This window comes from Delphinapterus leucas, chromosome 20 (assembly GCF_059928025.1).
Source record: "Delphinapterus leucas isolate spDelLeu-1000000601 "Yukka" chromosome 20, BTC_Dleu_Yukka2, whole genome shotgun sequence".
Classification (NCBI taxonomy): domain Eukaryota; kingdom Metazoa; phylum Chordata; class Mammalia; order Artiodactyla; family Monodontidae; genus Delphinapterus; species Delphinapterus leucas.
The window spans coordinates 3,082,197-3,109,482 of record NC_143148.1 but is presented as its reverse complement, the minus strand read 5'-3'; the positions used below and the strand labels follow the sequence as shown (position 1 = coordinate 3,109,482).

The following is a 27,286-nucleotide window of genomic DNA, read 5'->3' as shown; positions in this document are numbered from 1 at the left end:
ACCGTCTGTGCACGGAGCTCCAACTCATCTTCCTGTTGCTGAAATGGGGGGACTGAGGCCCTGTCCAACGGGGACACGTCGAGGACTTTCAGGCAGTTCCCTCCCCGACTCAAAGGGGGGTAAACTGAGGCCAGACACCGGGTGCCGGACTCACAGAAAAGATCAGGGCGCCTGGGTCGGCCCCCGGCCCACACTCCCCTGAGGCCGGCAGCCGGCTTACGTTCGGATCGCGCATCAACCTCGGACATCACTGCTTCTGCCCGGGTGGGGGTGGGGTGAAACGCGACCCGTTGTCAAGGAGACGCACCCCGCAGGCCCTGATTGGCGTAGAACTCAGGCCCGGGCCACCCGCTCCTAGGGTACAGGGGCCCCATTTCCTGGGGGCCAGGAGCCTCCAGCCTCCTCCAGTTTCCACGGCAACGCCGCCATGGCTCCTCCTTCTCCCTTCGCCCACCGGCTCCCACCTTCGGCACGTCTGCGCGTGCCCGGGGCCCGCCCGCGCGCGGGCCAATGGGAAGACCTACACGTGCATTCTCGGAAATGTAGTCCAAACCCTGGCGCTCTGAAAGGCCATGTTTGCGAGGACCCATAGGCCGCTGGCAGCCCTTCGATGCATCTTGGGAAATGTAGTTCCTGCTCTGGCGGAGGCATTCGGGGACGGGAGTGAGTGGGTCGCCACGGCGAGAGCCAATGGGAATCCACTTTTGCCGCGATGCTTCGTGGGAGATGTAGTTCTGGGTGAAGCCGGCGGGGTAGTTGGGGGAAAGGACCACTGGGTTTCTGGGAGTGTTGGGGGGAGGGGGACAGATGAGTTTGGCGCAAAGCCTGCCGGGGCATGGAGTCCTGGTGAGCTTTGTGCGCATGTGCGAGGTGGCGAGGGGGCTTGGGGGGCCTCGCCCGGGAGAGTGAGGTGAGCGAGGGGGGCAAGGAGGGAGGGATTGGAGGGGGCCGGTTGGACGAGCTTTGGGGAGAGGGGGGCTGGAGGCCGGAGGAGGAAGGAACGGGAGGGTTGGGGGAGGGAGTGAAAAGGGGGCCCGAGAAGAAGGGGGAGGGGGAGGGGAGCGTGAACGGGAGAGGGAGGGTCGGGAAGTGGGAGGGGGTTGTGGGTCCCGGAGGCGGAGAACGCGGGGGGAGAGTTGGAAACTGAGGGGGGTAGTGGGGGAGGGTCGGGAAGTGGGGGGAGGGGGGGGACTCCAGCAGCGGGTGGGCTGGGCCCTGCCGAGGAGTCCGGGGGCGCCGGAAGGACCGGGTCGGAGAGGTTTGCTGGAAGGGGCTCTGGGGGAGGGTCGTGGTCCAGACGTGGGTGGGGTGCAGGTGGTTCACGTCGTGCATGTCTTTACAAGTTGGGTCTCACTTTTGTGGAGTTGTGAGATTCCCGAGGATGAGCTGAATTGTCCTCTTTCTTTTCTTTCTTTCTTTCTTTCTTTCGGGTGCCCCCCCCCCACTAGCTTGTTGCAAGGGACGAATTTCCTGGGCGTGCAGTGCTTCAAGGCTGTGTTTGCTCTTGTTAACGTGTGAGGCTGCCCCCCTCCCCGTCAGCCCCCATCACCCTCTTTTATTTGCTCTTTTAACCCCTGCTCTTCCTCATACTTGGATTTAACGTGTGTGCTTCTGATCGAAGCTATATCCCTAGCGCCTCACCAGGTAACAGTAACAGCAAAGGTTAGCTCTGGTTGAAGGCTTGCTTAGCACAGCTGGGCGCTGTTCTCAGCATCTTTGTTTCCCTTACATCTTGAATTCTTACTGCTACTCTTGGGTATGGCTTCTCTCCGCATTTTACAGCCCGGGAAGGGAGATTTCGTGTGTAAAAGGTTCTATACCTTGTCCTGGGACGACTAGCTGGGAGAGGGCAGGGCTGGGATTTGCTCCAGGGCCCTTTGCTCTGAGTAAATATTTGTTCGGTGGACCGGTGGTTCTCCACCGGGGTCAACTGTGCCTGCCCCCCTCCCACCTCGAGGCACTCTCTGGAGACATTTTTGATTGTCACAGTTGGGGAGATACTGCTGGCATACTGTGGAAGGAGGCCAGGGATGCTGCTAAAACACTGTAGGTTGCATAGGATGTCTGCCACACAGAATTGTCCAGCGCTAAATGTCACTAGTGCAGGGGTGGGAAGCCCAGGCGTGGGTCAGCAGGTCTTCACTGAACGCTTACTCTGTGTGGGATGGGGGCTTCTTCTAATTCATGCTCCTAGCAACCCCTGTGGGGAAGGAGTTACTCTTAGATCTGTACTACAGGTGGGGAATTTAAGTCCAGAGAGGGCCCAAGGGTCACACCACCGATAAATGGCTGAATTAAAAGCGGAAGCCGGGCAGGCAAGCTCCAGAAGCTGTGTCTCTTTGTTTTTTCCATTTTTTTTTTTGCGTTTTTTAAAACTTATTGCAGTTTAGTTGATTTACAATGTTGTGTTAATTTCTGCTGTACAGCAAAGCGATTCAGTTATACACATATATACATTCTTTTTTGTTTTCCATTCTGGTTTATCACAGGATATTGAATATAGTCCCTGTGCTCTACAGTAGGACCTTGTTGTTTATCCATCCTATAGATAATAGTGTGCAACTGCTAATCCCAAACTCCCACTCCATCCCTCCCCCAGTCCCTTGGCAACCACCAGTCTGTTCTTCCAGAGCCCTGCCTCTTAACCATTAAGTTAATGCAGCAGGCGTGGGCTCTGGATTCGAATCCTGCCTCTCTGTCACTCTCTGCATGTCCATTTCTCTCCTTCTTTACAGTGGGGCTCATCTCCCCAAGTCGCAGGGCTGTTGGGAGGGACAGGTGGGGCAGAGTAAGACACGGGCCTCGTGGTGGTCTCCTGAGGCCTCCAGGGTGCCTGGTGGGGCTGGATGATGCTACCGGGACACACACAGGCGTGTTACAGTTGCTTTTATGGAGGCAGCACAGAGCACTGTGGCAGCTGCTGGAGCCACTGGCCCTCACTGAATAAGAGGAGTTGCTTTCCACAGCAGAGGGACCTTTTGTGTGTGTGGACGTATTTTGCTTTGTTTCTTCTTCTTTTTTGTCAAGCTATAATTGACATATATTCGTTTCAAGTATACAACATAACGGTTTGATATTTGTATATATTGCAAAACGATGACCACAATAAGTCTAGTTAATATCCATCGCCATACAGAGTTATAGAATATTTTTTTCCATGATGAGAACTTTTTTTTTTTTTTTTTTGCGGTACACGGGCCTCTCACTGTTGTGGCCTCTCCCGTTGCAGAGCACAGGCTCCAGACGCGCATACTCGGCGGCCATGGCTCACGGGCCCAGCCGATCCACGGCATGTGGGATCTTCCCGGACCGGGGCACGAACCTGTGTCCCCTGCATCGGCAGGCGGACTCTCAACCACTGCGCCACCAGGGAAGCCCGATGATGAGAACTTTTAAGAGCTGTTCTCTCAGCAACTTTCTTTTTTTTTTTAAGATACATATTTTTTAATGCTTTTTAAAAAAAAATTTTTTTTATTTATTTATTTTTGGCTGTGTTGGGTCTTCGTTGGCACGCGCGGCCTTTCTGTAGTTGCGGCGAGCAGGGGCTGCTTTTCATTGAGGTGTGTGGGCTTCTCATTGTGGTGGCTTCTCTTGTTGCAGAACATGGGCTCTAGGCGCGTGGGCTTCAATAGTTGCGGCACGCGGGCTCAGTAGTTGTGGCTTACAGGCTTAATTGCTCCGCGGCATGTGGGATCTTCCCGGGCCAGGGCTCGAACCCGTGTCCCCTGCATTGGTAGGCAGATTCTTAACCACTGCGCCACCAGGGAAGCCCAACTTTCAAATATACAACAGAGTATTATTAACTATAGTGGCCAAGTGGTGCTTTACATCCCCAGGAATTAGTTCTTTTGTAACTGGGAGTTTGTAAGTTTTGATTCTTTTCACCCATCTTGCCTACCAGCGCCCCCACCCCTGCTTCTGGGAACCACCAATCTGTTCAGTGTATCTATGAGTTTGCTTTATTTTTGTTTTTTTTTGGATTGAACATGTAAGGGAAATTATACATTTGCCTTTCTCTATCTGATTTATTTTGTCTTAGCATAATACCCTCGAGGTCCATCCATGTTTTCACAAATAGTAGGATTTCGTTCTTTTTTATGGCTGAATAATATTCCATTATATTTATTTATATATGTATTTATATTTGTATATTCCACTTTATATATATATATACACACACACATATATATATATTTTGCATCTTCTCCGTCCATTTATCCATCAACGACACTTAGGTTGCTTCCATGTCTTGGCGGTTATTGTAAATAATGCTGCTATGAACGTCGGGGTGCATGTGTTTTTTCAAATTAGTATTTTTGTTTTCTTTGAATACATACCCAGAAGTAGAATTGCTGGATCAAACGGTAGTTCTATTTTTTTTTTAAACCTCTTTTTTTTTAAAATTAATTACTTATTCTTTTTCTTTTTTTTGGCTTGTGTCGGGTCTTTGTTGCTGCGCGCGGGCTTTCTCTAGTTGCAGCGAGCGGGGGCTACTCTCTGTTGCGGTGCATGGGCTTCTCATTGCGGTGGCTTCTCGTGTTGCAGAGCACGGGCTCTAGGCGCATGGGCTTCAGTAGTTGTGGCACACGGGCTTGGTAGCTGTGGCTCGTGGGCTCTAGAGTGCAGGCTCTGTAGTTGTGGCACACAGGCTTAGTTGCTCTGTGGCACATGGGATCTTCCCGGACCAGAGATCGAACCCGTGTCCCCTGCATTGGCAGGCGGATTCTTAACCACTGCGCCACCAGGGAAGTCCCCAGTAGTTCTATTTTTAATTTTTTGAGGAACCTCCATAGTGGCTGCATGGAGTGACCTTATTTATCAGTCAGTATGTGCTTTCTCAGGAGCAGCCTCTGAGCTTGGTGACCCTGGGACCCAGGGAAGAGTCCGTCTGGCCCTGCCTCAGGGGCTAACCTTGGACAGCCGAGCGTGGGTCCCTGAGGTCACAAGGCCCTTCAGCGTGATTCCCAGGGCCTCACTCACTCAGGTGAGACTCCAGTCCTGTCCCGGAGGGATCTTTCTCACAACAGAGCAGGCTTCTCTGCCTCTTTTGAGACTCGGCTCTGGCCCAGGTCTTCTGGGAACTCTTTCCTGCCGCTGCTGGGCTAGTCAGTTCTTAAAGGGAAGGATGGGTGGGTGGAGGGTGATGCTGTGACCAGCTCCAGGGCCAGACAGACGCCAGTGTGAGTTCAGCCCCTGCCACTTATTAGCTGGGTGATTTTGGGCAAGGCCTTCACGTTCTCCATCTGCAAAATGGGGGCAATAATGCTGATCACACAGGACCGGTCATCCTATAAATTTTCTTTCAGTGCCAACCAGCATGCTGGGCTCTGTATATGTGGCCTCTTGCCCTTGCAACGCTTAAATTCTAGCAAGGGAAATCAGCGCCCAGATATGGTAAGACCAGATCTTATTAAACGCTGAGATGAAATTAATACGGTGACATGACAGTAACTGCAGGGAAGGGTGTGTAGGTGATTCAGGGAGGCTGTCCAAGGAGGGAAGGATGGCACCTGGGCCTCAGAGGTGAGAAGGAGCCAGCGGAGCAAAGATGGAGGTAGAGAATGGCAGTACCAAGGCCCTGAGGTTGGGCCAGCCTCGAGTCTTAGAAGATCATCAGTGTGTGGCAGACAGGCATGGCTGTGCGCCAGTAAAACTTGACTTAAACAGGCTGCAGGGACTTCCCTGGTGGTCCAGTGATTAGGACTCTGCCCTTCCAATGCAGGGGGTGCAGGTTAGATCCCTGGTCGGGGAACTAAGATCCCACATACCACACAGTGTGGGAAAAAACAAACAAACAAACAAGAAAACACAAAGCAAAACCCAGGCTGCAGGCCAGTGGCTCCTGAAGGTTTTAAACTCAGGACCCCTTTATACTTTAAAATTTTTTTGAAGACCCCCCCCAAAGCACTTTTGCTTACAGGAATTACATTTATTGTTATGTATCATGTTAGAAACTAAAGCTGAGAAAATTTCAAAATATTAATGCATTTAGAAATTGCAGTAATCAACTTTCCATATGTTAAGATTTAAATTACACTTTTTTTTCTTAATTTTTTTTTATTTGTGTGTAGTTGATTTACAATGTTGTGTTAGTTTCAGGTGTACAGCAAGGTGAGTCCATTATACATACATATATAGCCACTCTTTTTCAGATTCTAGTCCCATACAGGTCATTACAGAGTATTGAGTAGAGTTCCCTGTGCTATACAGTAGGTTCTTATTAGTTATATATTCTATATATAGTAGTGTGTATATGTCAGTCCCAATCTCCCGATTTATCCCCCCCCCGGCAAATGACACTTTATTTATTTTTTAAAAATAACACTTTTTAAATGAAAAATAACCATGTTTCCCCAAATGAAAAGCTGGAAACATGGCATCATTGTTTTGCACATCTCAGTGTCTAACTTGAACAGCTGGGTTCTCCCATCTGCCTCTGCTCGCAGCCTGTGGCCTCTGGAAGGCCCCAGCATACACTCAGGAGAGAATGACAGTGAAAGAGGCTGGGAACCTGTGTTAGGAAAATAGTTCTGACCTCGAGGTACCCCCTGGAAGGATCTTGGGGATCCCAGGGGTCCCCAGGCCATTCGAGGACCACAGTTCTAGGCCGGGGTTTCTTAGGGGCTGGGTCTTTCTCTGCTGGGGGGCCGTCCTGTGCACTGTAGGGTCCTTAGCAGCATCCCCAGCCTCCACCCACCGGATGCCAGCAGCACCCCCACCCCCATCCAACAAGACCTTTCTAGATGCCTCCCCGGGGTAACGTCACCCCTGGTCGAGAGCCACTGCTTTGTGTCACCCCACGACTGAAGCCACTGCACGTCTGTTTCCTCCTTCAGGAAGGGGAGGAGGAAGTGGAGGGCACACAGCTTCCTGGGGGCGCCGGGGCGCAGGTCTTACAAAAGGAGAATGGGGAGAACGGATAAGGGGGGCCCCTTGCAGTCTCTCGCGTTTCCCTGTACGCAGACATGATTGGGGGCCCCTGAGCGTCGTGGCCTGCTGGGCGGCCGTGACAACACCACCGGCCGGGCAGCTTCAACAACAGACATTTATTCCTCGCAGTTGTGGAGGTTGGGCGTCCGGGATCAGGTGCAGCCAGACTCGGTGTCTGGTGAGGGCCTCTTCCCGGCTTGCAGACGGCTGCTTCCTGCTGTGTCCTCACGCTCAGGGGAGACAGATCTCTTCCTACGAAGACGTTAGTCCTGTGGGAGCCCGGTCTGATAACCTCATTTAGTCTTAATTTCCTCCTAAAAGCCCCATCTCTAAATACATTTGGGGTTAGAGCTTCCACATATGAACCTGGTGAGGGGTACGGACGGACATAGTTCTGTGCACACTGGCTAGTAAGGAAAAGATTGGGGGGGCTTTGGAGCAAGCATCCTAGGGTGTCTGCCTCGGGGATGTGGGTTGGGACGTAACCAGGCATCGATGGTGGTGATGACAACTCACATTTTCTCGAGCATGTGCTACGTTCCGGGATCCCTTCTAAGATCTCGGTGCGCGCGGAGGCTGCGGGGGTAGAGGGAGGACAGGGAGGCCACACGAGGCCGGCGAGCGCTGCGCCGCCGCCGCTCCTGGGTGGGCCTGGGCGGCGCGCACGCATGCATGCATAGAGCGTGGTTTTCGACCCCATGCCCACGGCAGAGGCAGGGGCTTCCGGGGGATGGTCGGAGTTGGGTTCTCACCACTGCCTTTACCCCCCGACAGGTGCTGCCGTCCCGCTGGCCCCATGGAGGCCCCGGCCGCCCAGCCTGTGAAGCAGGAGTGCCGGGCCGCCGAGGGCCTGACCCTGGACTCACCGTGGCACCGCTTCCGCCACTTCCACCTGGGCGACGCCCCGGGCCCCCGCGAGGCGCTGGGCCTGCTGCGCGCCTTGTGCCGGGACTGGCTGCGGCCCGAGGTGCACACCAAGGAGCAGATGCTGGAGCTACTGGTGCTGGAGCAGTTCCTGAGCGCCCTACCTGCTGACCTCCAGGCCTGGGTGTGCAGCCGGCGGCCCCAGAGCGGGGAGGAGGCCGTGGCCCTGCTGGAGGAGCTCTGGGTGAGCGGAGGCGGCTGGCGGGAGGGGCCTGCACCGCCGCGTCCCCCCACCCCGGGCCTGCCGTCTGCCTTCCCCAGGGCCGGGGGTCCTCAGCTCCACACTGAGACAAACACAACAGGCTCCGTGGGACCCTGAGGTCCAGGGTGTGGTCGAGTCGGGTGGGAAAGTCAGGCCAGCGAGGATGTTTAGAGGGACTGTACGCAAGCCCACCCTCCTGATGCTCAGTGCAAGTTCAGGGTCCCCGGGACCACCCTCAGGTCTCACAGCTCAGTGGAAGGACTCAGAGCTCCATCCTGCACACAGCTGTGGCTGGTCACAGCGGAAGGACACAGATTAAATCAGCCGAGGAGGGGGCAGCAGGGCAGGATCCAGGAGGGTTCCTCCCAGGGGATTCGTGGGCGGTGCCAACTCCTGGCGACAACGTGTGCAAGACACAGGGAGCATCACCAACCAGGGTGCTCCCCGCACCTCCGCGCCTGGAGGTGTTGGGGCTCCAGCCCCCGTGAAAGGCTGCGTGGATACCGTGTGGCCCAGAGCCTTCACATGAATTACGCTGTTGGAGAGTCCAACACGGCCCAAGGCCCCTGGCAGGCAGGATGTGCTGAGTGAGGGCTCAGCGGTTCCCCTCCCAGCAGGTGAGGGCAAAGGCCAGACCTCTCTCTGGGTAAGGTCAGCCCTTGGCTGCACCCCAGGGGTCAGCGGACTGCAGCCTGAGGGCCATATCTGCCAGCCTCTGGGGCTGTGGTGTTACACAGCCTCACGGGGCCACGGCCTCACCATCCACTCGTGTGTCGCCTGTGGCCTCTTTCTCCCCGGGGCAGAGCTGAGCAGTCGCGACAGGGACCAGAGGGCCTGAAGAGCCGAAAACCTTTGCCCCCTGGCCCTTTCAGGGAAAAGCCTGGGCACTGGGCAGGTACCAGGTGATTCGCGTGTGCAGAGTTCGGGGGTCCCAGGACCATCCCCGGGTTCAGTCGTTCATGGGAAGTACTCAGAGCTCGAGGAAAGCTGCTGTTCATCACAGTGAAAGGACACAGATTAAAATCGGCCGAGGGAGCAGGCGGATGGGGCAGGGAGACCCTCACGGAGCTTCCTCACCCCGGGTCACGTGGACAGCATGAGTATTGCCAACCAGGGGGCCTCCCCAGCCTCTGTAGACATGGCTTCCCAGTCGGGGAGGCTGACCTCAATCGCAGGTCCGTCTGAAGGTGAAGCCGATACAGCAGGGCCAGACCTCCCCCAGATGGCACTATCAGCGTGGCCTGCCTGTCCCCACGCAGTCCCGAGGGGTGGGCACTGGAGGCTGTCATCCTCTCCATTTCAGAGGTGAAGGTATGAGGCTCAGAGAAGTCGGGTGACTTGCCCAAGGTCACACAGCCAGTTGGGGGGGTGAGAGGGACAGAACCCATGTGCTGTGGCCCGAGATCCCTGCCTCTGTCCCCTGCTGGGTGCCAACACCTGGCCCAGCATCTTCCTGGGGATGGGGCTCAGCCTTGGCACAGTCCAGCGTCCTGTGCCTGTGACCCGGAACCAGAGAGCCCGCAGGACACCTGCAGGCCCGCCCCCCCCGCCCAGCAGTATAAAGTTCCCAGGCTTGTGTGCCTGGGAATCGCAGGGTGGCCGGGCAGTGCAGCTTCCCAGGCTCCACTCCGGGGCGAGCCGGCCCGCGTCCTGCTCCCACCCTGCCTGCACACCGGCAGGCGTCACCTGGGGTTACCAGGCCCCACTGAGGCCAGGGAGCTGGGAGCTCGGCGTCCACCAGTCTGAGCGGGGGCTCCTGGTGAGACCATGTGCTGCCCACCTCCCCCCACAACTGACCCCCGCGTGGGAAGTAACTCGCTTGGGCCCCCCCAAGCAGGTCTGTGGCTGGAGGCGCCCAGGACCCAGGTGGCCCCGTGCCAGCCCCGCCCCACACCTCGGCACGCCCTTGTCTTGACCCTCTTCCAGGAGCATGTCCTGAGCCATTGGAGCAAAGGCAGGTGGTTGGACACCTCCATCCCTCTGTCCGTGCACTTGCTCAGTGTCCATTGAGGGCTGCGGTGAGAGGCTCCGGGGGTCGGGACCCTCTGAGGTGGTGGGGATGTAAAATGGTGCAGCCGCGGTTGGGGGCAGTCTGGCAGTTCCTCGGGTTGAACGTGGAGCGGCTACGTGGGCCAGCAGCCCCACTCCTGTGTGTGAACCCAGAGAAGTGAAAACTTATCCACACGTAACCTCGCATGCGATACGACCTGAGTGGTAGCAAGACAGCATCACTCGTAACAGCCAAAAAGTGAAAACAACCCTCACATCCACCGGCTGGTGAGTGGATCAACAGAACGCGGCCTGTCCACGAAGCAGGACACCACTCAGCCATAGAGGAGTGAAGCCCTGATGGGCTACACCGTGGGCGAACATCAGAAACACGAGGAAAACATGAAAGAAGCCGGTCACAAGGACTTTCCGTTGCATGATTCCGTTGCCGTGAGATTCGCAGAAGAGGCAGGTCCATAGAGGCAGGGAGCAGATTAGCGGTTCCCGGAGGCTGGCGGGGAGGAAATGGGGAGTGACTGCTGACAGGGGCGGGGTACGGGGGCTGGGGGTGATAAAAATATTCTCGAATCCATTGTGGTAATGGTTGCACAACGGAATGTACCAAAAACCGGGGAATTGCAATTTAAGTGGGTGAATTCTCTGGCATATGAGTCATGTCGCGATAAAGCTGCTATTTATAAAAAGATTGGTGCCAGGGTCGGCAGAGAAGTGGGACAGGCCAGTCCCCGCCCTCCTGGAGCGTGCGAGCCAGGCAGCTCCACTGGGAGGCCGACCAGGCCTTTTGCGGGGAAAATGACCATACCAACTCTTCCTGACATCTGAAGAGGAAGGAACGTCCCAGCTCATTTTACAGGGCCAGCGTTTTCCTGGTACCAAAACCAAGGAAAGACAACTGTAGGCCCTCTTCCTTAATCTCAAAATAATGATGCTGAGTGAAAGAAACTAGACCCTCCCCCCCAAAGAAGTACCGATTTACTGTATGGCTCTATGAACATGAAGCCCTAGAAGACAGAGACCACTGTATCGTGCCGGGAAGCCCATCAGTGGCTGCCCTGCTGGAGGGAAGGGGGGAGGTTCCGGATGTGCACAGGGAAGCTTGCGGGGCCACGTGTGCGTTCTGGGGCTTCGTGAGCACATACGCACGTGGAACTCCTCGGGTCGTGTGCCGTGAACCATGTGCATTCACTGTGCGCGTGTCACGCTTCGATGAAGCTGCTGGGAGTGCAGTGTGGAGGGCGCCAGGATGGGGGCGCCCTTGAGCCTGCGGGAGGTGGCAGAGCCGGCGCTTGGCCAGGGCCTGCAGGGTGTGTAGGAGGGCAGGCCGGGCACGGGTGGGAAGGGGGCTCCAGGCAGAGGGAAGAGCGAGTGCAGAAGCGTGGGGCTCTGAGCGCCTGGCACACCCAGGACACCATTGGCCCTTTGCTGTTGCCTGGGCTTGGAGGTCCAGGCGGGGCCCCGGGCAAAGGTAGGAGCTGAGCGCGTGGCAGTGACCAGGCCACAGCAGACGCGAGTGACGTGGCAGCACCTGCGGTGCCGTAACGCCCTGAGCCGTACTAGTGTGCTGCAGTAGCAAGGTGACCGTGTGGATTCTCCCGCCACCACCAGCCAAGGTGGGCACTTAGGGATCCCTGACGACGAGCTTTCCTAAAAGGCCCTGGAAGCTTCCTGCCGTCTGCTCGCCAGCTGGCAGAATTGTCGGCATCGCTGGTCTGCAGCCTAACAGCTGCTTGGGTCCAAAAGCACTGAAACAAGTGAAATGTGAGAAGGGGGGTTGTGTGCCTATAACCCCTGACAGCTCTTCGTCATCACCACCAGGAGAATTCTGGTCTTTTCCTGGAGGCACGGGCTCGAGGAACAGTGAGAAAGGGTATAAAGGAACCAGAGTAGTGTGAAGCTTCTTTTTAAACCACTGGTCTTCTGGCTGGTGCCATGCTGCTTGGAGCTGTCCACCGGTTGAGCTGGGAAAAGTTCCGTTCTCAACTTCCTTTACTTTTTGCTGAGTTAAAAGTAGCTTCTCTGTTTTCCTTCTGCATTTTGTCGAGGAGTTTGCAAAAGGCATTAAAAAGCTAAAATAAGATTCAAAGCAGGTGCATCAGTTATCTGCTGTGGAACAAATCGCACCAAACTTAGTGGCTCAGAACAGTAAACATTTGTCATCTCAGGCAGCTTCTGTGGGTCAGGAGTTTGGGGCAATGCTGGCTGAAGGTCTCTCACGAGGTTGCATTTAAGACCGGCTGGGGCTGTCCTCACCTGGAAGCTGGCCCAGGGCTGGAGGATCTGATTCTGAGGCGGCTCCCTCACGCGGTGGTCAGCTGGAGGCCTCCGTCCTCACCACATGGACCTCTCCGTGGGGTGGCCAAGCATCCTCCAGCTTGGCAGCCGGCTTCCCCCAGAGCGAGCGGTAGGACTGAGAGGGAGAGAAGTAGAGGCTGTGGCTCAGGTTGCTCAGTTGGGGTTGTGGTATCTCTGGTTTCAGGGACCAGCAATGAGGGCACCTCGGGATGCGGCAGAAGGCTCCGGGGTCGGCGTGGGAAAGGAAGACGGTGGGGTAACGCCCTCAGGTGAGCAGCTCACTCCTTCCCCACAGCGCTCCCAGCCCCGGGGGACCCTCTCCTGTCCGTCCTTTATTTGTCCAGTGAACATCCCTGCTGTGAGCCAGGCCCCATGCTGGCACCAGGACGGGAGCTGAATCAGACACGCCCTGCTCTGGAGGGCACGTCTAGTGGGGGGTCAGACAGGACAGCGAGCGCCCATGATGCGCCAGGCGTGGTCCCACCAGCTCGCCGAAATCCCGCGCCCGCCCTTGAGGTCCCCGGCATCAGCCACCTTTCATAGCTGCAGGAACCCAGGCACAGAGAAGTGAGATAACCCACCCAGGTTCGGGTGCCGGCCAAGCCAGGCTTGCACCCCGGCAGCCTGGCCCCAGAGCCTTTGAGCCCCAGTTCTTCGCGGGGCGAGACCTCCTGCAGTCATGCTTCTCCTGACCCAGGCACTGTGCAGGACTCTCTCATTGCCCAGCCTGGCGCCGATGCCCGGGCCGGGAGCTGGGGAAGGTGCTGGCTCCACCCCGACCACAGGCATTAGGGTGAGGAAGGGAGAATCAGATTGAATCTCGTCAAAGCGGGGAACAGACCCGGGAGGCAAAACCTGAGGATGCCCACCAGAGGCAGAAAGGTGACTCTGGTAGCCGGCCTGGACTCAGGCGCCTCGAGACCCGGTGGGGGAGGGTGGCGTTCACCTTGTGCCAGGGCTGTGGCTGGAGAGGACGGAGGAGCTGGGGATCATGTCTGAGGCCACGTGTAGAGGTGTCAGGATGGGGGCCCTTCTGATGACATCATCAGGACCTGTAGAGCCCGGGTCGGCGGGGGGGGGGGGGCGGTTGCCTGTGGACCTCCAGAGGGGCGTGGGTCGGAGAGGGAGCAGCGCTGGGACGGTGACTGGGAACCCGAGGCAGTGCCCTCTTATGCCCCTCAACGGGGACCACAGCGGGGGTGGAATGAGACGGCACACCAACGTGCTCGGCACCGTGCCCGGCACAGAGGGAGAGACTAACAGGTTTTTATCACACCCGTCCTAGTGTGACACTTAAAGGTTGCTTATCTCCTTGGAATTACATAGAGCAGTTTGGAAACCTGAAGAAAGGAAATGTGTGGTTCATCCACCCACCCGACTTATCCATCCCCACTTACCCACCCGTGCACCCATGCATCCATCCATCACCCAATCCATCCACTCCAACATCCGTCTACACACTCCCATTTACCACTTACCTACCTATCGATTTCCTCCTCCCATCCATCCACCCATCCATTCGTTTATTGGGCACTTACTCTGCACCAGGCCCTGTGCGGTACGGGGACCCAGGGATGAATCAGAAGCTGGCGGACAACGCTCTTCCCTCCCGGAGGGCTCCTAAGCGTTCCCCCCCTGCCCCGGGACCACCCCTCTAGCCAGGACACGGGCGGCCCTTGCGGCCTTCCCTTGCCCGGCTGTGCCCTGCGCCCGCCCTGACTGCACCTTTGCCTGCAGGAGACGCGGCCCCCGGGGCTGAGGAACTGGCGACGGGGGACGCCCAGGCCGCGCGCCCTTACAAGCAGGAGCCGGGCAGCCCTCAGCCAGCGCCACCGCCCCCACCGGCGCCCGGCCTGCCCGCCTTCCTGGCGGCCCCGGGCTCTGCGTCCTGCCCCGAGTGCGGCAAGGCCTCGCTGAAGCCGGCGCACCTGCTGCGCCATCGGCAGAGCCACTCGGGCGAGAAGCCGCACGCCTGCCCCGAGTGCGGCAAGGCCTTCCGGCGCAAGGAGCACCTGCGGCGCCACCGCGGCACGCACCCCGGCGGCCCGGGTCCGGCCCTGCGCCCGCTGCCTGCGCGCGAGAAGCCACACGCCTGCTGCGAGTGCGGCAAGACCTTCTACTGGCGCGAGCACCTGGTGCGCCACCGCAAGACGCACTCGGGCGCGCGGCCGTTCGCTTGCTGGGAGTGCGGCAAGGGCTTCGGGCGCCGCGAGCACGTGCTGCGCCACCAGCGCATCCACGGGCGCGCGGCAGGCGCGGGCGGGGCGGCGGCGCCGGGCCCCGAAGGCGGGGGTCCCTTCCCGCCCTGGCCGCTGGGGTAGCCCCCGCCCCGCCGTGCAACCCCTCCCGTCCCTCACGGCTCCTCTGCCCCCTGTCTCTCTCCTCCACCGGCCTCTCCTTTGTCCTCCTGGTGCCCTAGAGCTTTCTGTTCCTTCCCAACTCTCACTTTATGTCCCAAACCTCATTCCTGTTGGGATCTCACGCCGTCCTCGTCCTCGCAGCCTCTCCCGCCTATAGAAGGAGACTCCGCAGTCCTTCCCTCTCCCGGGTCGGGGGCAGGACTGGCCAGGAGCAGCAGGCGGGGCCCCTGGTCTAGAGGAGGCTGGAGGAAGGGGACTGGGTCTTGTTCCCAGGAGACACCCCCCAGGACGGAGTGGAGGACGGCTCCGACAGGACACCCCCCCCCAGGAGACACCCCCCAGGGTGGAGTCGGGGACGGCTCCGACAGGACAGACCTGGGTTCTGGCAGTGGGCTCCCTGGTCTGGCTTGTCTCTCTGCGAGCCAGAAGGCATGGGATGGACAGAGATGCCTGCCTGTGGGAAGCGCGTCAGAGACGACAGTTCACCAGCATCTGGAGAGTAATAAAGCCACTGATGAGTTGTGCAGACCCCAGGTGCCCTGCGTTCTGTCCTGGGGGCCGCCCTCCCCATGCTGCCCAGGATGGGAGGGGCATTGTGGGCCCCACCTCAGACCTTCCCAGCTGGCAGGGCCCTGGGAGCCTGGGCCCAGGGGGCTGGTTCCTTTTCCTTGAGCCTAGAGATGAGATGAACCCCGTGAGAGGTGACAGAGATGAGTTCTCGTGGGGGTCTGCACTGTGGGGGAAACGCAGGCACACGCCACCTTATGGAGCCCACTCACTGCCCCAGGAGCAGGTCTCCCTGCTTCCACCGCACACAGGCCAGACTCAGCCCAGCACCCAACTGCTTGGGTTGGAGTCTTGGCCTTAACAGCTCCCAGGCTCCATGATCTCAGGCCACTGAGAAGGGGCCCATTCTGGAAACTAAATGACGGAATGACGGCAAACGCTTGCACTGCCAGGCCAGCAGAAGCAGTGAGCACCGAGGGCACCTTTAGTGGCAGGGCTGTCCTTCCACACTAGAGGTCCATGTGGCCATGTCTATAGCAGAGGAAGCCGGCTTCAAGAGGCCACGTCATCTGCTGCAGGACCTCACAAGGGAGCTGGCAGGAGCACAAGGCAGGAGAGTGGAGGTGTCAGGCCACGGGGCTGGGGGCTGAAGACTGGGTCTGACAAGAGCGTGCCATGTGCCAGCCCCTCTTTCAAGCACATAAAGCCATCAGGTCTTTTAATCGTCATAACCCAAGGAGGCAAGCACTGTGGTTACTCCCATCACGCAGATGAGGGGCCCAAGTTATCGAAAGGGTGCGTGGTTGGGCCGCAGTCACAGATCTGAGCTGGGTGTCTGGCCCCGGCGTCCTGATGTCTGCTCATCACCCAGCAATAATACTTAGTCCAGCTCCTACCGTCGCTCAGGGGCCCCAGACTCTGCCGCCAGCACAACCGTGGCTTGGGCTTGTTAAGCCTCCATCCCTGACCTCAGTCTGGGGACCTCCTATCCCAACACACTGCATCCATCAGTGTGGACGGTCCCTCGAGATGTCCCACCCCCTCCACCTTTGTGTCACTGGGGATCACAGTGCTGGATGAGCCTCGGGCATGGTAGGGGTTGGAGGGGGGAGAAAACACCTCCGACAGCTGGGAAGATGAAGAGCTCTGACAGCTGGAGCTTCGCCTGTTTCCACACAGGTACCATCCCCATCCCCTGTCTGCCTGCCAGGGAGCGCTGGTCCCACCTTGGCTCCCACACCTGGTGATGGGCCGTGCCTTCCTCCAAGGCTCGCACAGTGGCCAGGGTCAGGGTGGGAAGGAGAAGCTGGGAGGCTGAAATGGAACAGAAAGACCCTCTGCACGGCGGTAGGAAGCATGTGCCCTGCTGCTGACGGTGCAGGCGGGCGCAAGCAGAACCAGCTGGCAGGACTCCAGATTCTGTAGCGTGTCAGCATCATCCGTGGTGGACTGACGCCCTGGCCCCCACCCCACCCCGATAAACTCCCGTGCTCGGCCACACACAGGAGCAGTTGTGTAGCCCTGTGCCTCGCAAGGCTGTTCGGACGTCCACCCTGGGAGAGGGGGAAGAGGAGGTGCTCGCACACTGTTCAGGAAAAGTTGTCCAAAACCCGGAAACAGGGTGAGAATTCAGCTCTGCAACCTTATAAAATCATGCTAGAGTGTTAAAAAACAACAACAACACCCCCTCCCCCCCGAGTTTCCTGTAACTCCTTGCAAATGAAACTGTGTCGGGCTAACAGTTGTTTGGAGAGGGGTTGGTTCACCACTCCTGCCAAGTCAGAGGTTAACCTGAACACAGCTAGGTGGGTGTGGGGACCAGGTTTATTCTGTCTGGCAGACGGAGCAGCCAGGTGTGGAGGTTGACCGTCTGGTGCGGCATGAACCAGTTTTAAGCAGCAGCCCTGCTTCGGCATCCCTCCCCACCAACCACAGAGCCCTGGTTCATCCAGTCCTAATCCAACAAGCTCTGCATCCTGCTGGTCCGTCGTAAAGAAGCCCAATAAATCATCAACCCAGCACTGGTATCTATTTGTATGAGATTTTTTTTAAATCAATAATTATGACTTTACTGAATACTACCCGGAGCTGGAGGCAATGAGCTAGAAGTATCCGCAGAAGCATGACCTTCTCTCTTCGAAACATTCCGGGCGGTGACAGCAGCGAGAATGAAAGAAAGAAAGATAATCAGATCTATTGCACCACCCCCACCCCACTCACAAAATGGCACAACAGATTCCATAAACGTAGGAGAAAAACCAAGATACAATGGGTTCCCCGGGTAACCAGTGAGGAGATGGAGGTCCACAGACCCGCAGAGAATCTACCACAATCCCACAGTCGGCCAGTGAGATGCAGAGATGCCTCCTCACGGCCCCTCTCTTGAGTCAGGGCAACGACTGAAGCTTGACTCCCCAAATCCCTTCTTTTTGGGGCATGAAGTGGTGAAAACAGGAGTGGGGAAGTGGGGGGCATTGGGACGACACTGACCTCTGGGTTATTTACGGGCAGGAGAGGGAGAGGGGTCTTAATCCTAATCCAGACCCGCAGCCCCAACAATAACACACCCATGTCCTTTAGAGGGTTAATTGTAATCCCTTGATTTTGGTCCAAGATGAGGAGGAACTGATTGAGGGAGATGCAGGAATATTCAGCACAATGGACAGAGGTGCTTGCTCGAAGCTGAGCCACGGGAAACAAGGATGCCTGTCTCCTGACGCCCCGGAAATCTCTCTTTACCTCCTTTCTCAGGCAGGAAAGAGAAATAAAGCTTTCATGCAAATGGTTTTCAAACTGCACAAGGACGTCCTGTTTGTTGCTTCATTGTGTGTATGTGAGGGGAATTCTCTGATAAGACTGAAAAGACAAGTATGGGTCTACAACTTTCAGTCTGAGCAGATTTTTACAAATGCCAAGTGGCTGGACCACACATCACGTGGGCAGCGGTTTTTAGAACCTGCCTAACTCAAAAGACGTAAAATTCAAAATCATTCACGTGTCTGTTTAGAGAGAACCCCCCTTTCCCATCAAAACATTTAACAGCCCTCCTCAAACCGTCATGGTAACCAGAGTTGTTAACAAGAAGTACACAGCCTGCCAGGGTCATGAAAAGGTCTGGCCCCATTTTTTATTATGATATTTTAGCTCATTTTATTTTACTATTAAACATTTTTTTTCTTTTCACTGTACAGTTTTGCAGACTCTGAAGGAACAGAGTCACTTGTGCCATATCTGACAGGAGCATTCCCGGCAGAGCCAATAGCAGAATGCTCTCTCCTTTCCCACACTTCTCAAGATTCTACCCCCTTTTCCATTCCACTAGTAGTATCTGTGCACCTACAAGGGAGGCTAAAGCTGGAGAGATGCAGCCACTCTCTGCATCTCTTCTCTTGAAGGAGCCATCTCCCTCACAAGCATCTCTGTACCATTTCCCGTGCTCCCTCTGACTCAACATCGAGAGGTTGCCTCGTGTTCTTCTCTCTTTTAAAACTTTTCACAACTTGGGTTTCCCTGGTGGTGCAGTGGTTGAGAGTCCGCCCGCCGATGCAGGGGACACGGGTTCGTGCCCCGGTCCGGGAAGATCCCACCTGCCGCGGAGCAGCTGGGCCCATGAGCCATGGCCGCTGAGCCTGCGCGTCCGGAGCCTGTGCTCCGCAACTGGAGGGGCCACAACAGTGAGAGGCCCGCGTACCGAAACAAAACAAAACAAAGCCTTTTCACAACAACAAAAAAACAAACCACCCAATCAAAAAATGGTCAGAAGACCTAAATAAACATTTCTCCAAAGAAGAAATACAGGCACATAAAAAGGCTCAACATCGCTAATTATTAGAGTAATGCAAAACAAAACTGCAATGAGGGATCACCTCACACGAGTCAGAAAGGCCATCATCAAAAAGTCTACAAATAATAAATGCTGGAAATGGTGTGAAGACAAGGGAACCCTCCTGCACTGTTGGTGGGAATGTATGTAGGTGCAGCTGCTGTGGAAAACAGTATGGAGGTTCTTCAGAGAACTAAAAATAGAATTACCATATGATCCAGAAATCCTACTCCTGGGCATATATCCAGACAAAGCTATAATTCAAAAAGATATCTGCACCCTTATGTTCATAGCAGCACCATTCACTATAGCCAAGCCATGGAAACAACCTAAATGTCCATCAACAGATGAACGGATAAAGAAGATATGTATACATACACATACACACACACAAACACACACACACACACACACACACACACAAAATGGAATATTACTCAGCAATAAAAAAGAATGAAATGATGCCACTTGCAGCAATATGGATGCAACTAGACATTATCAAACTAAGTGAAGTTAGAAAGAGAAAGACAAATACCATATGATATCACATATATGTGGAATCTAAAATATGACACAGATGAATCTATGTATGAAATAGAAACAGAATCATGGACATAGAGAACAGACTGGTGGTTGCCAAGGGGGAGGAGCTGAGGAGGGATGGAGTGGGAGGTTGGGGTGAGCAGATGTAAGCTTTTATATATAGAATGGATAAACAACAAGATCCTACTGTATAGCACAGGGAACTATATTCAAAATCCTGTGATAGGGGAACTTCCCTGGTGGCGCAGTGGATAAGACTCCGCGCCCCAATACAGGGGGCCCAGGTTCGATCCTGCTCAGGGAACTAGATCCCACATGCATGCTGCAACTAAGAGTTCACGTGCCACGACTAAGGAGCCTGCCTGCCGCAACTAAGACCCGGCACAACCAAATAAATAAATAAATATGCCCCACTCCCAAAAAAAATCCTGTGATAAACTATAATGGAAAAGAATATTCAGAAGAATTGACACATATATATATATATAGAATCACTTTGCTGTACAGCAGAAATTAACACATTGTAAATCAACTATAATTAAAAAATTTCCACATCTTGCTGCCCACTGCCTGTTAAAGGCTAAGCCATACTATTCCATTGACTCCCCATCATGGCTGTTTTCATCTTCCGAACTGCAGGAAGCTCTCCCACCTTCGCAAGCTCCAGCACGAATCAGCACACTCCTCGCAGCATCACTCCACTTGAGTCCCTGGCGTGAACACACCGTCAGCACCAGTGATGCTTTCCACATGCTGTCCTCAACATTCGTACGCCTCCTTGGCTCCACTCCATTCTGATTCACCAGCTTCACACAGAAATGTTCTTAGGAGGGTCAACCCTGAAATTTCTCTTCCTGACCATGGGTTCCTATCCTGTCACCTCTTGGATATCTTGACCCTTCTGATATCATGATTTGCAGCCTCACCAACCCATCCCTCTTTTAAAAATCTAAGAATTCTCTCCCTTCTGGTTCAGTAATTCAATTAGGTCTTTCTTCTGCACCAACAATGCTTGGGTCCTTCCCAACCCCTCTCACTAACCTTCCCTCAAAATTGTAACCTTCCCAGGTGCAATGGGTACCTGTCTGTAGTGTTGGTGGAACTGCAAACTGGCACCCTATTGTTGAAAGACAGTTTGTAAATATATATTAAGAACCTCTGGGCTTCCCAGGTGGCGTAGTGGTTAAGAATCCGCCTGCCAATGCAGGGGACACAGGTTCGAACCCTGGTCCGGGAAGATCCCACATGCCGCGGAGCAACTAAGCCCATGCGCCACAACTACTGAGCCTGTGCTCTAGAGCCCATGAGCCACAACTACTGAGCCCTCGTGCCTCAACTACTGAAGCCCACGTGCCTAGAGGCCGTGCTTTGCAACGAGAGAAGCCACCACAGTGAGAAGCCTGTGCACCGCAACGAAGAGTAGCCTCCCACTCGCCACAACTAGAGAAGGCCCACACGTAGCGACGAAGACCCAACGCAGCCAAAAATAAATAAATTAATTAATTAAAAACAAAAAGAACCTCAGAATATGTATAACTTTTGACTGAGTTACCTTTCTTCTAGGATTTGCGAGTAAAGAATTAATCAGAAACTCATAGGGATGTTGATGTACTGAGACGCTCATTGCCTGCTTCACGTGGCTGACAGTGGAACCCAAGATGCAGCCCAATGTACTGGCTGGGAGTGCTGGCCAAAGAGCACCTGAGCTGTGGCTGAATCTCGTCTCTGACCCCTGGGAGAGTGACACTATTCCAGCTCTAGAACCTGCACTTCCCCTCTGTAAAATGAGATCATAATAGTACCCATTTTATGGGGCTATTTTCAGATTGAACGAGATAGCCTAAATAAAGACGTTAGCACAGTGCATGGCATAGAGTAGAAGTCCAATACAGAAGCTATCCTTTTATCATTCACTTAGCATTGCTCTGGAAATATTTGTTTTGTTCCCTTGACTCTTAGAAGCAGCATGAATCTTAGGTGCAGATATTCTCTCTGACTCTCCGTGTCTTTTCCTCTCTCTTTTTGTCTGTTTTTTCCTTCCATCCATCCATGCAGATATCTAGCTGTGTAGCTACCTAGCCATATCTCCTATTTTTGAGTACTCCATAAGTAGCTGGCACTGTTCTAAATGCTTTAAACATTAAGTCATTCAATCTTCACAAAAGTCTGTGAAGCAGTTTTAATTAAGGTCTTGGATTATTGTTTAGCTGTGTAGTTTTCAATTATCTTTCATTTATACCTATCTATCATTTATCATCTCTCTCAGCTATGTATCATCTATCAATATCTATCAATCTATCATCTATCCAACATCACTGTCTGTATCTTTCAGGTACATAGCAACTATCAATTATCTGTCTCTAATCTATCAGTCATCCACCTACCTACCTACCTATCTCTATCCACCCCATCTCTACTTCCCTATTCTTTTCTCAGGATTCTATAGAAGGAGACAGCAGACGGAAAACCCAGTTCCTTCTGCTTCCTGCTCCAAGTTTCTGCTCTGTCTTTCCATTTACAACCTTAATCCTAAGGTAGACGCTTAAATATATTGTTTGTTGGGAGCAGGCTAAATCCTCCCACCTCACTTCTTCAAGTACTAGATAGTAAATAAATGCAGTGGATAATCAGTCCCTTTGGATGTTAATGAGTGTTCCCAGCAGAAGTAGAATGTGTTTGTGGAAGGAGGGGGGTGGGGGAGGAAGTCTCTCCCTGCATTTGCTCTTCGTGTCAGGTGCCCACTGCTCAGAGTAATCAAGATGCGAATATGGCATATCTTGGGGTGGCATATTCTTTCACCCTTTGGATGAGCGCATTGAGGACCAGTCGCTGTTGATACCTTGGCCTTAAAATCCCCCCCGGCCTGCCCCATGAAAATTTAGGTGTAACAGTGGGGGTGGGAGGTGTAATCTCTCAGGAAGCCTTCAGGGCAAGTTACAAAAATCTGTCATCTAGCCTAACTCAGGGTATTTCCTGACTTTCCATCTCTTCTTTGATCCCTTGGTTCTGAGGAATGTGCTGTTTAATTTCCACGTGTCTGTGAACTTTCCAATTTTCCTCTGTTGCTGATTTCTCGTTTCACGTTGCTGTGGCCAGGAAAGGTACTCAGTTATGCCAGATGAATATGCTCCAGAGATCTGCATAACCACGGACTGGGCACCTCAAGATTCTTCAAGAGGGAAGATCTCATGAGAATTGCTTTTTTAAATTAATAAAAATTAATTGATTATAGTTGATTTACAATTGTTAGTTTCTGCTGTTCAGCAAAGTGAATCAGTTATACATTTACATATATCCACTCTTTTTTAGATTTTTTTCCCATACAGGTCATTACAGAGTATTGAGTAGAGTTCCCTGTGCTATACAGTAGGTCCTTATTAGTTATCTATTTTATATATAGTAATGTGTATATGTCAATCCCAATCTTCCAGTTTATCCTCGCCCTCTTCCCCCACCCCCATAACCATTAGTTTGTTTTCTACATCTATGTCTCTATTTCTGTTTTGTAAATAGATTCATTTGTAACATTTTTTTAATTCCACATATAATGCCAGTGTTCTTAACACACACACACACACACACACACACACACACACACACACCAATAACAAAGGAACACAAGGAAACTCTGGGTGTTGGATCGTCCTAGGTTTGGCTCCCTCTCATGGTGACAGGATGATGTAACAACTCCTAGGGCTTTGGGCTTTTTAAGGAAGAGAGATATATGTATATGCATATCCATATCCATAGCCATACATGTAGAGAGATATGCTTCCAAAAACTCTCTCAAAAGAGCAAGGAAGGGGGATTCCCTGGTGGCGCAGTGGTTGAGAGTCTGCCTGCCGATGCAGGGGACACGGGTTCGTGCCCGGGTCCGGGAAGATCCCACATGCGGCGGAGCGTCTGGACCCGTGAGCCATGGTCGCTGAGCCTGCGCGTCTGGAGCCTGTGCTCCGCAACGGGAGAGGCCACAACAGTGAGAGGCCCGCGTACCGCAAAAAAAAAAAAAAAAAAAAGAAAGAGCAAGGAATTTTGTGATAACCTATATGAGAAAAGAATCTGAAAAAGAATGAATACATGTATACGTATAACGGGATCACTTTGCTGTACACCTGAAACTAACACAACACTGTAAATCAACAATACTCCAATAAAATTTTTTAAAAAATAAAGAGAGAGAGAGGGAGAGTAAGGAAGCACACTTACATACTCACCAGCTATCTTCCCACAAGGCACTTAATAATTACAAAGGGACAAAAGGAACTTTGCAGTGGAGACACCTGATGGGCACCATCCTAGCTAGGCAATTAAAGTTAGCATCACCTGGAGTGGATGAATTGACCTCCCAGGCTCCCACGATAGGATGTGCCCAGAAGGAGATAATTCCTACAACAGCACAGCAATAATTTCTGTGGGTTTCCTGCCAAACGTGCATACCAAGAATCTAATCATGAGATGATGCCAGACAAACCCACATTGAAAATCGTCCCACAAAACAAGTCACTGGTGCACCCCAAAATGTCAAGGACTATGTCAAGGTCAAGAAAGACAAGGAAGGTAGAGGAAGGCTTCCAGTGTAGGGGACTAGAGAGGTATGGTGTGGAGGTGGGGTTTGTTTGCTTTTTGTTTTCTTTTGTTATAAATGGAATTACTACGACAACTGGTGAAATTTTAATAAGGTCTGTAGCTTTGATATCAGCACGGTATCAGTGTTAATTCTGCAATTTTGACAATTTTACTGTGATTATGAGACCGTCCTTGTTTTTAGGAAAAAACGGAAGAATTTAGAGGTGAAGGGGCATCATGTTTGCGTCTTACTCTCACAGTTCAGAATATCTCTATGCACCTATATGGAGAGGAGAGAGGCAGAGGGGTGGGTGTCCAGGGAAATCAAATGTGGTAAAACGTAAACATGTAGAGCTTCTGAGTATCTGGAAATTATTTGGACAACTTTTCTGTACATCTAAAATTACTTCAGGGACTTCCCTGGTGGTGCAGTGGTTAAGAATCCGCCTGCCAATGCAGGGGACACGGGTTCAATCCCTGGTTCGGGAAGATGCCACATGCCGCGGAGCAACTAAGTCCGTGCGCCACAACTACTGAGCCTGCGCTCTAGAGCCCGCGAGCCACAACTACTGAGCCCTTGTGCCACAACCACTGAAGCCTGCACGCCTAGAGCCCGTGCTCAGCAACAGAGAAGCCACCGCAATGAGAAGCCCGCGCATAGCAACGAAGAGTAGCCCCTGCTCACTGCAACTAGAGAAAGCCTGTGCGCAGCAACGAAGACCCAACGCAGCCAAAAAAAAGAAAAGAAAAGAAAAGAAAAGAAAGGTAACACCCCGATAAGATGGTTATTTGGAGACTTTAGTCTGCCATCTTCTCCGTCTGCCGGCTTTCTGAGTAAAGTCGTACTCCTTGCCTCAACACCTTCTCTCCGATTTATTGTCCTGTTGTGCGGCGAGCAGAGCGAGCTTGGACTCCAGGAGGGCTGGAATGAGGAGCTGGAATGGAGCCCCGCGGAATACAGGCAAGGGTCTCAGAGGCTGAGCGCGCCTTCATCATAGAGATGAGGAAAACCGTGTCCCGTGAGGACCAGAATGTCAGGAAGCACAGGGCAAAGCCAGGAGTACATGCCTCTGGAAAACTGATGCTGTCCGGGGCCAAGAGGCAGAGAAACAGATAAACCCAGAAACAGAAACGGAGAGGGAGGGAGATAAACACGCACACACACACACATGCACTTCATTTGTTCATCTAACAAGTATTTATTGAGTTCTGGGTACCGTTTAGGGGCTGCTGCAGGGTTTCCCATCCTTGGTACTATGGACGTTTGGGACTGGATTGTTCTTTGCTGGGGGGCTGTCCTCTGCACTAGAAGGTGTCAAGCAGCACCCCTGGCCTCTGGCCACTAGATGCTAGAAGCACCCTCCCAAGTCGCTACAAGCCAAAGAGTCTCCGAGCACAGCCGAATGTGCCCACCTGGTGGAGCACCTCTGTGCTAGCAATTCAGTGATGAGCAGGACTTAAATGCCCCCCCTCCCGCACTGAGCTTATTTTCCAGGGAGGGGGAGATTCACAAAAAACAAGGAAAGAGGTGACCCAGGTGCCTCGTGCAGGAGAGGAGAAAAGGACTCAGCAAGGGAACTGCAAACACCAGCTACAGGTCAAGAGAAATCAAGGCTGAGGATAGAACTAAGAATACCAAGCTCTGCACCCACCCACCCCTGCTGCCCCCTGCCCGCAAATACAGACATGGCACGGGGGAGGTCCTTCGATAAATGCAGAACAAACGCCTCGGGCTGGAGGGCCTGTGGGGAAAACCGCGGCAGAGAAACTTTTCCCTCTGAGAAGCATCCTTGTTGTGACCTCACAGAGCAGCTAGGAAAAGCCTCTCCTGCGGGTGAACGCTCAGCTCGGCCCAGTCCAACCCCCACTCTCTCTCCCTCTTGTCTCCTAGTTTGCTGAGCACCGCCTCCCCTGCTTTCCCTCCTCAGGCATAAAAGCTGGAGTCTCTGGAGCTGGGACCCAGACCAGACTGGAGAGAGCTGGGGAGAGCTGCCAAATCCAGTGAGGTGAGAGCAGGGAGGTGGTGATGGTCCTGGGAGGATACAGGGAGGTAGGAAAGGATGGGGGGAAGGGGAGAAATGGGGGCAAGTGGTGACGGGGCACAGGTGAGGGCAGGTACAAGGACAGGAGGTCTGGGAAGGGGGTGGAGGAGGGAGTGAGAATGAGGCATTTCAGGGCTTGGTGATGGGCCAAAGGGAATGGGTAGGGGGGGAGTGGTGATGCCTCTGTGGTTCTTAAACTTGGGTCACTCATGCATTGTGGGGTTTGGTGGGGTATATTTTATGTGTCAGATACCCTCTTCCTTCCTTCCTTTGGTATTCTCCCTTGTTCTACTTAAATAAAACTTAAGTAAAACAGCTCTCTTGTTTTACTTAAATAAGTGTGCTCCACAAAAACTTCAAAAAATTCGGAAATGTTCGTTTTAACTTTCTATTATATATTTAAGACAAAAAGACGTAGGGATGAAACTTCAGTTAACAATAGGGTATTCTGCACTTTATAATATGTTAAAAGTCAGACAGAGAAAGACAAATACTGTATGATCTCATTTTTTTTGTTGTTTGTTTTTGGCTGCGTTGGGTCTTCGTTTCTGCACACGGGCTTTCTCTAGTTGCGGCGAGCGGGGGCTACTCTTTGTCGTAGTGCACAGACTTCTCATTGCGGTGGCTTCTCTTGTTGCAGAGCACGGGCTCTAGGCATGCGGGCTTCAGTAATTGTGGCACGCGGGCTCAGTAGTTGTGGCTCACGGGATCTAGCGCACAGGCTCAGTAGTTGTGGTGCACGGGCTTAGTTGCTCCGCAGCATGTGGGATCTTCCCAGACCAGGGCTCGAACCCAGCTCCCCTGCATTGGCGGGCGTATTCTCAACCACTGTGCCACCAGGGAAGTTCCTGTATAATGTCACTTTTCTGTGCCATCTTAAAAAAACACAAAACAAACCCATAAACCCATAGAAAAAGAGATCGGATTGGTGGTTACCAAAGGTCGAGGTTGCTGGGGGCATGGAGGAATTGGATGAAGATGGTCAAAAGGTACAAACCTTCAGTTAGTTACAAGATAAATAAATACTGGGGATGTAAAGTAGAGTATGGTGACAATCATTACCAATACCATCGTATTATATATTTGA

At 53.4% G+C, this 27,286-nt stretch overlaps 1 protein-coding gene across 1 annotated transcript; it reads left to right on the top strand.

The window, feature by feature from the left end:
* The first annotated feature begins 714 nt into the window (after nt 1-714).
* Nucleotides 715-18,786, top strand: ZNF444 (zinc finger protein 444). The gene is made up of 4 exons (XM_022584976.3): nt 715-910; nt 7,705-8,038; nt 12,543-12,627; nt 14,096-18,786. Exons 2-4 carry the CDS (start codon nt 7,727-7,729, stop codon nt 14,677-14,679), a joined length of 981 nt encoding a protein of 326 aa, XP_022440684.1. The 5' UTR covers nt 715-910; nt 7,705-7,726; the 3' UTR covers nt 14,680-18,786.
* Nucleotides 18,787-27,286: the final 8,500 nt, after the last annotated feature.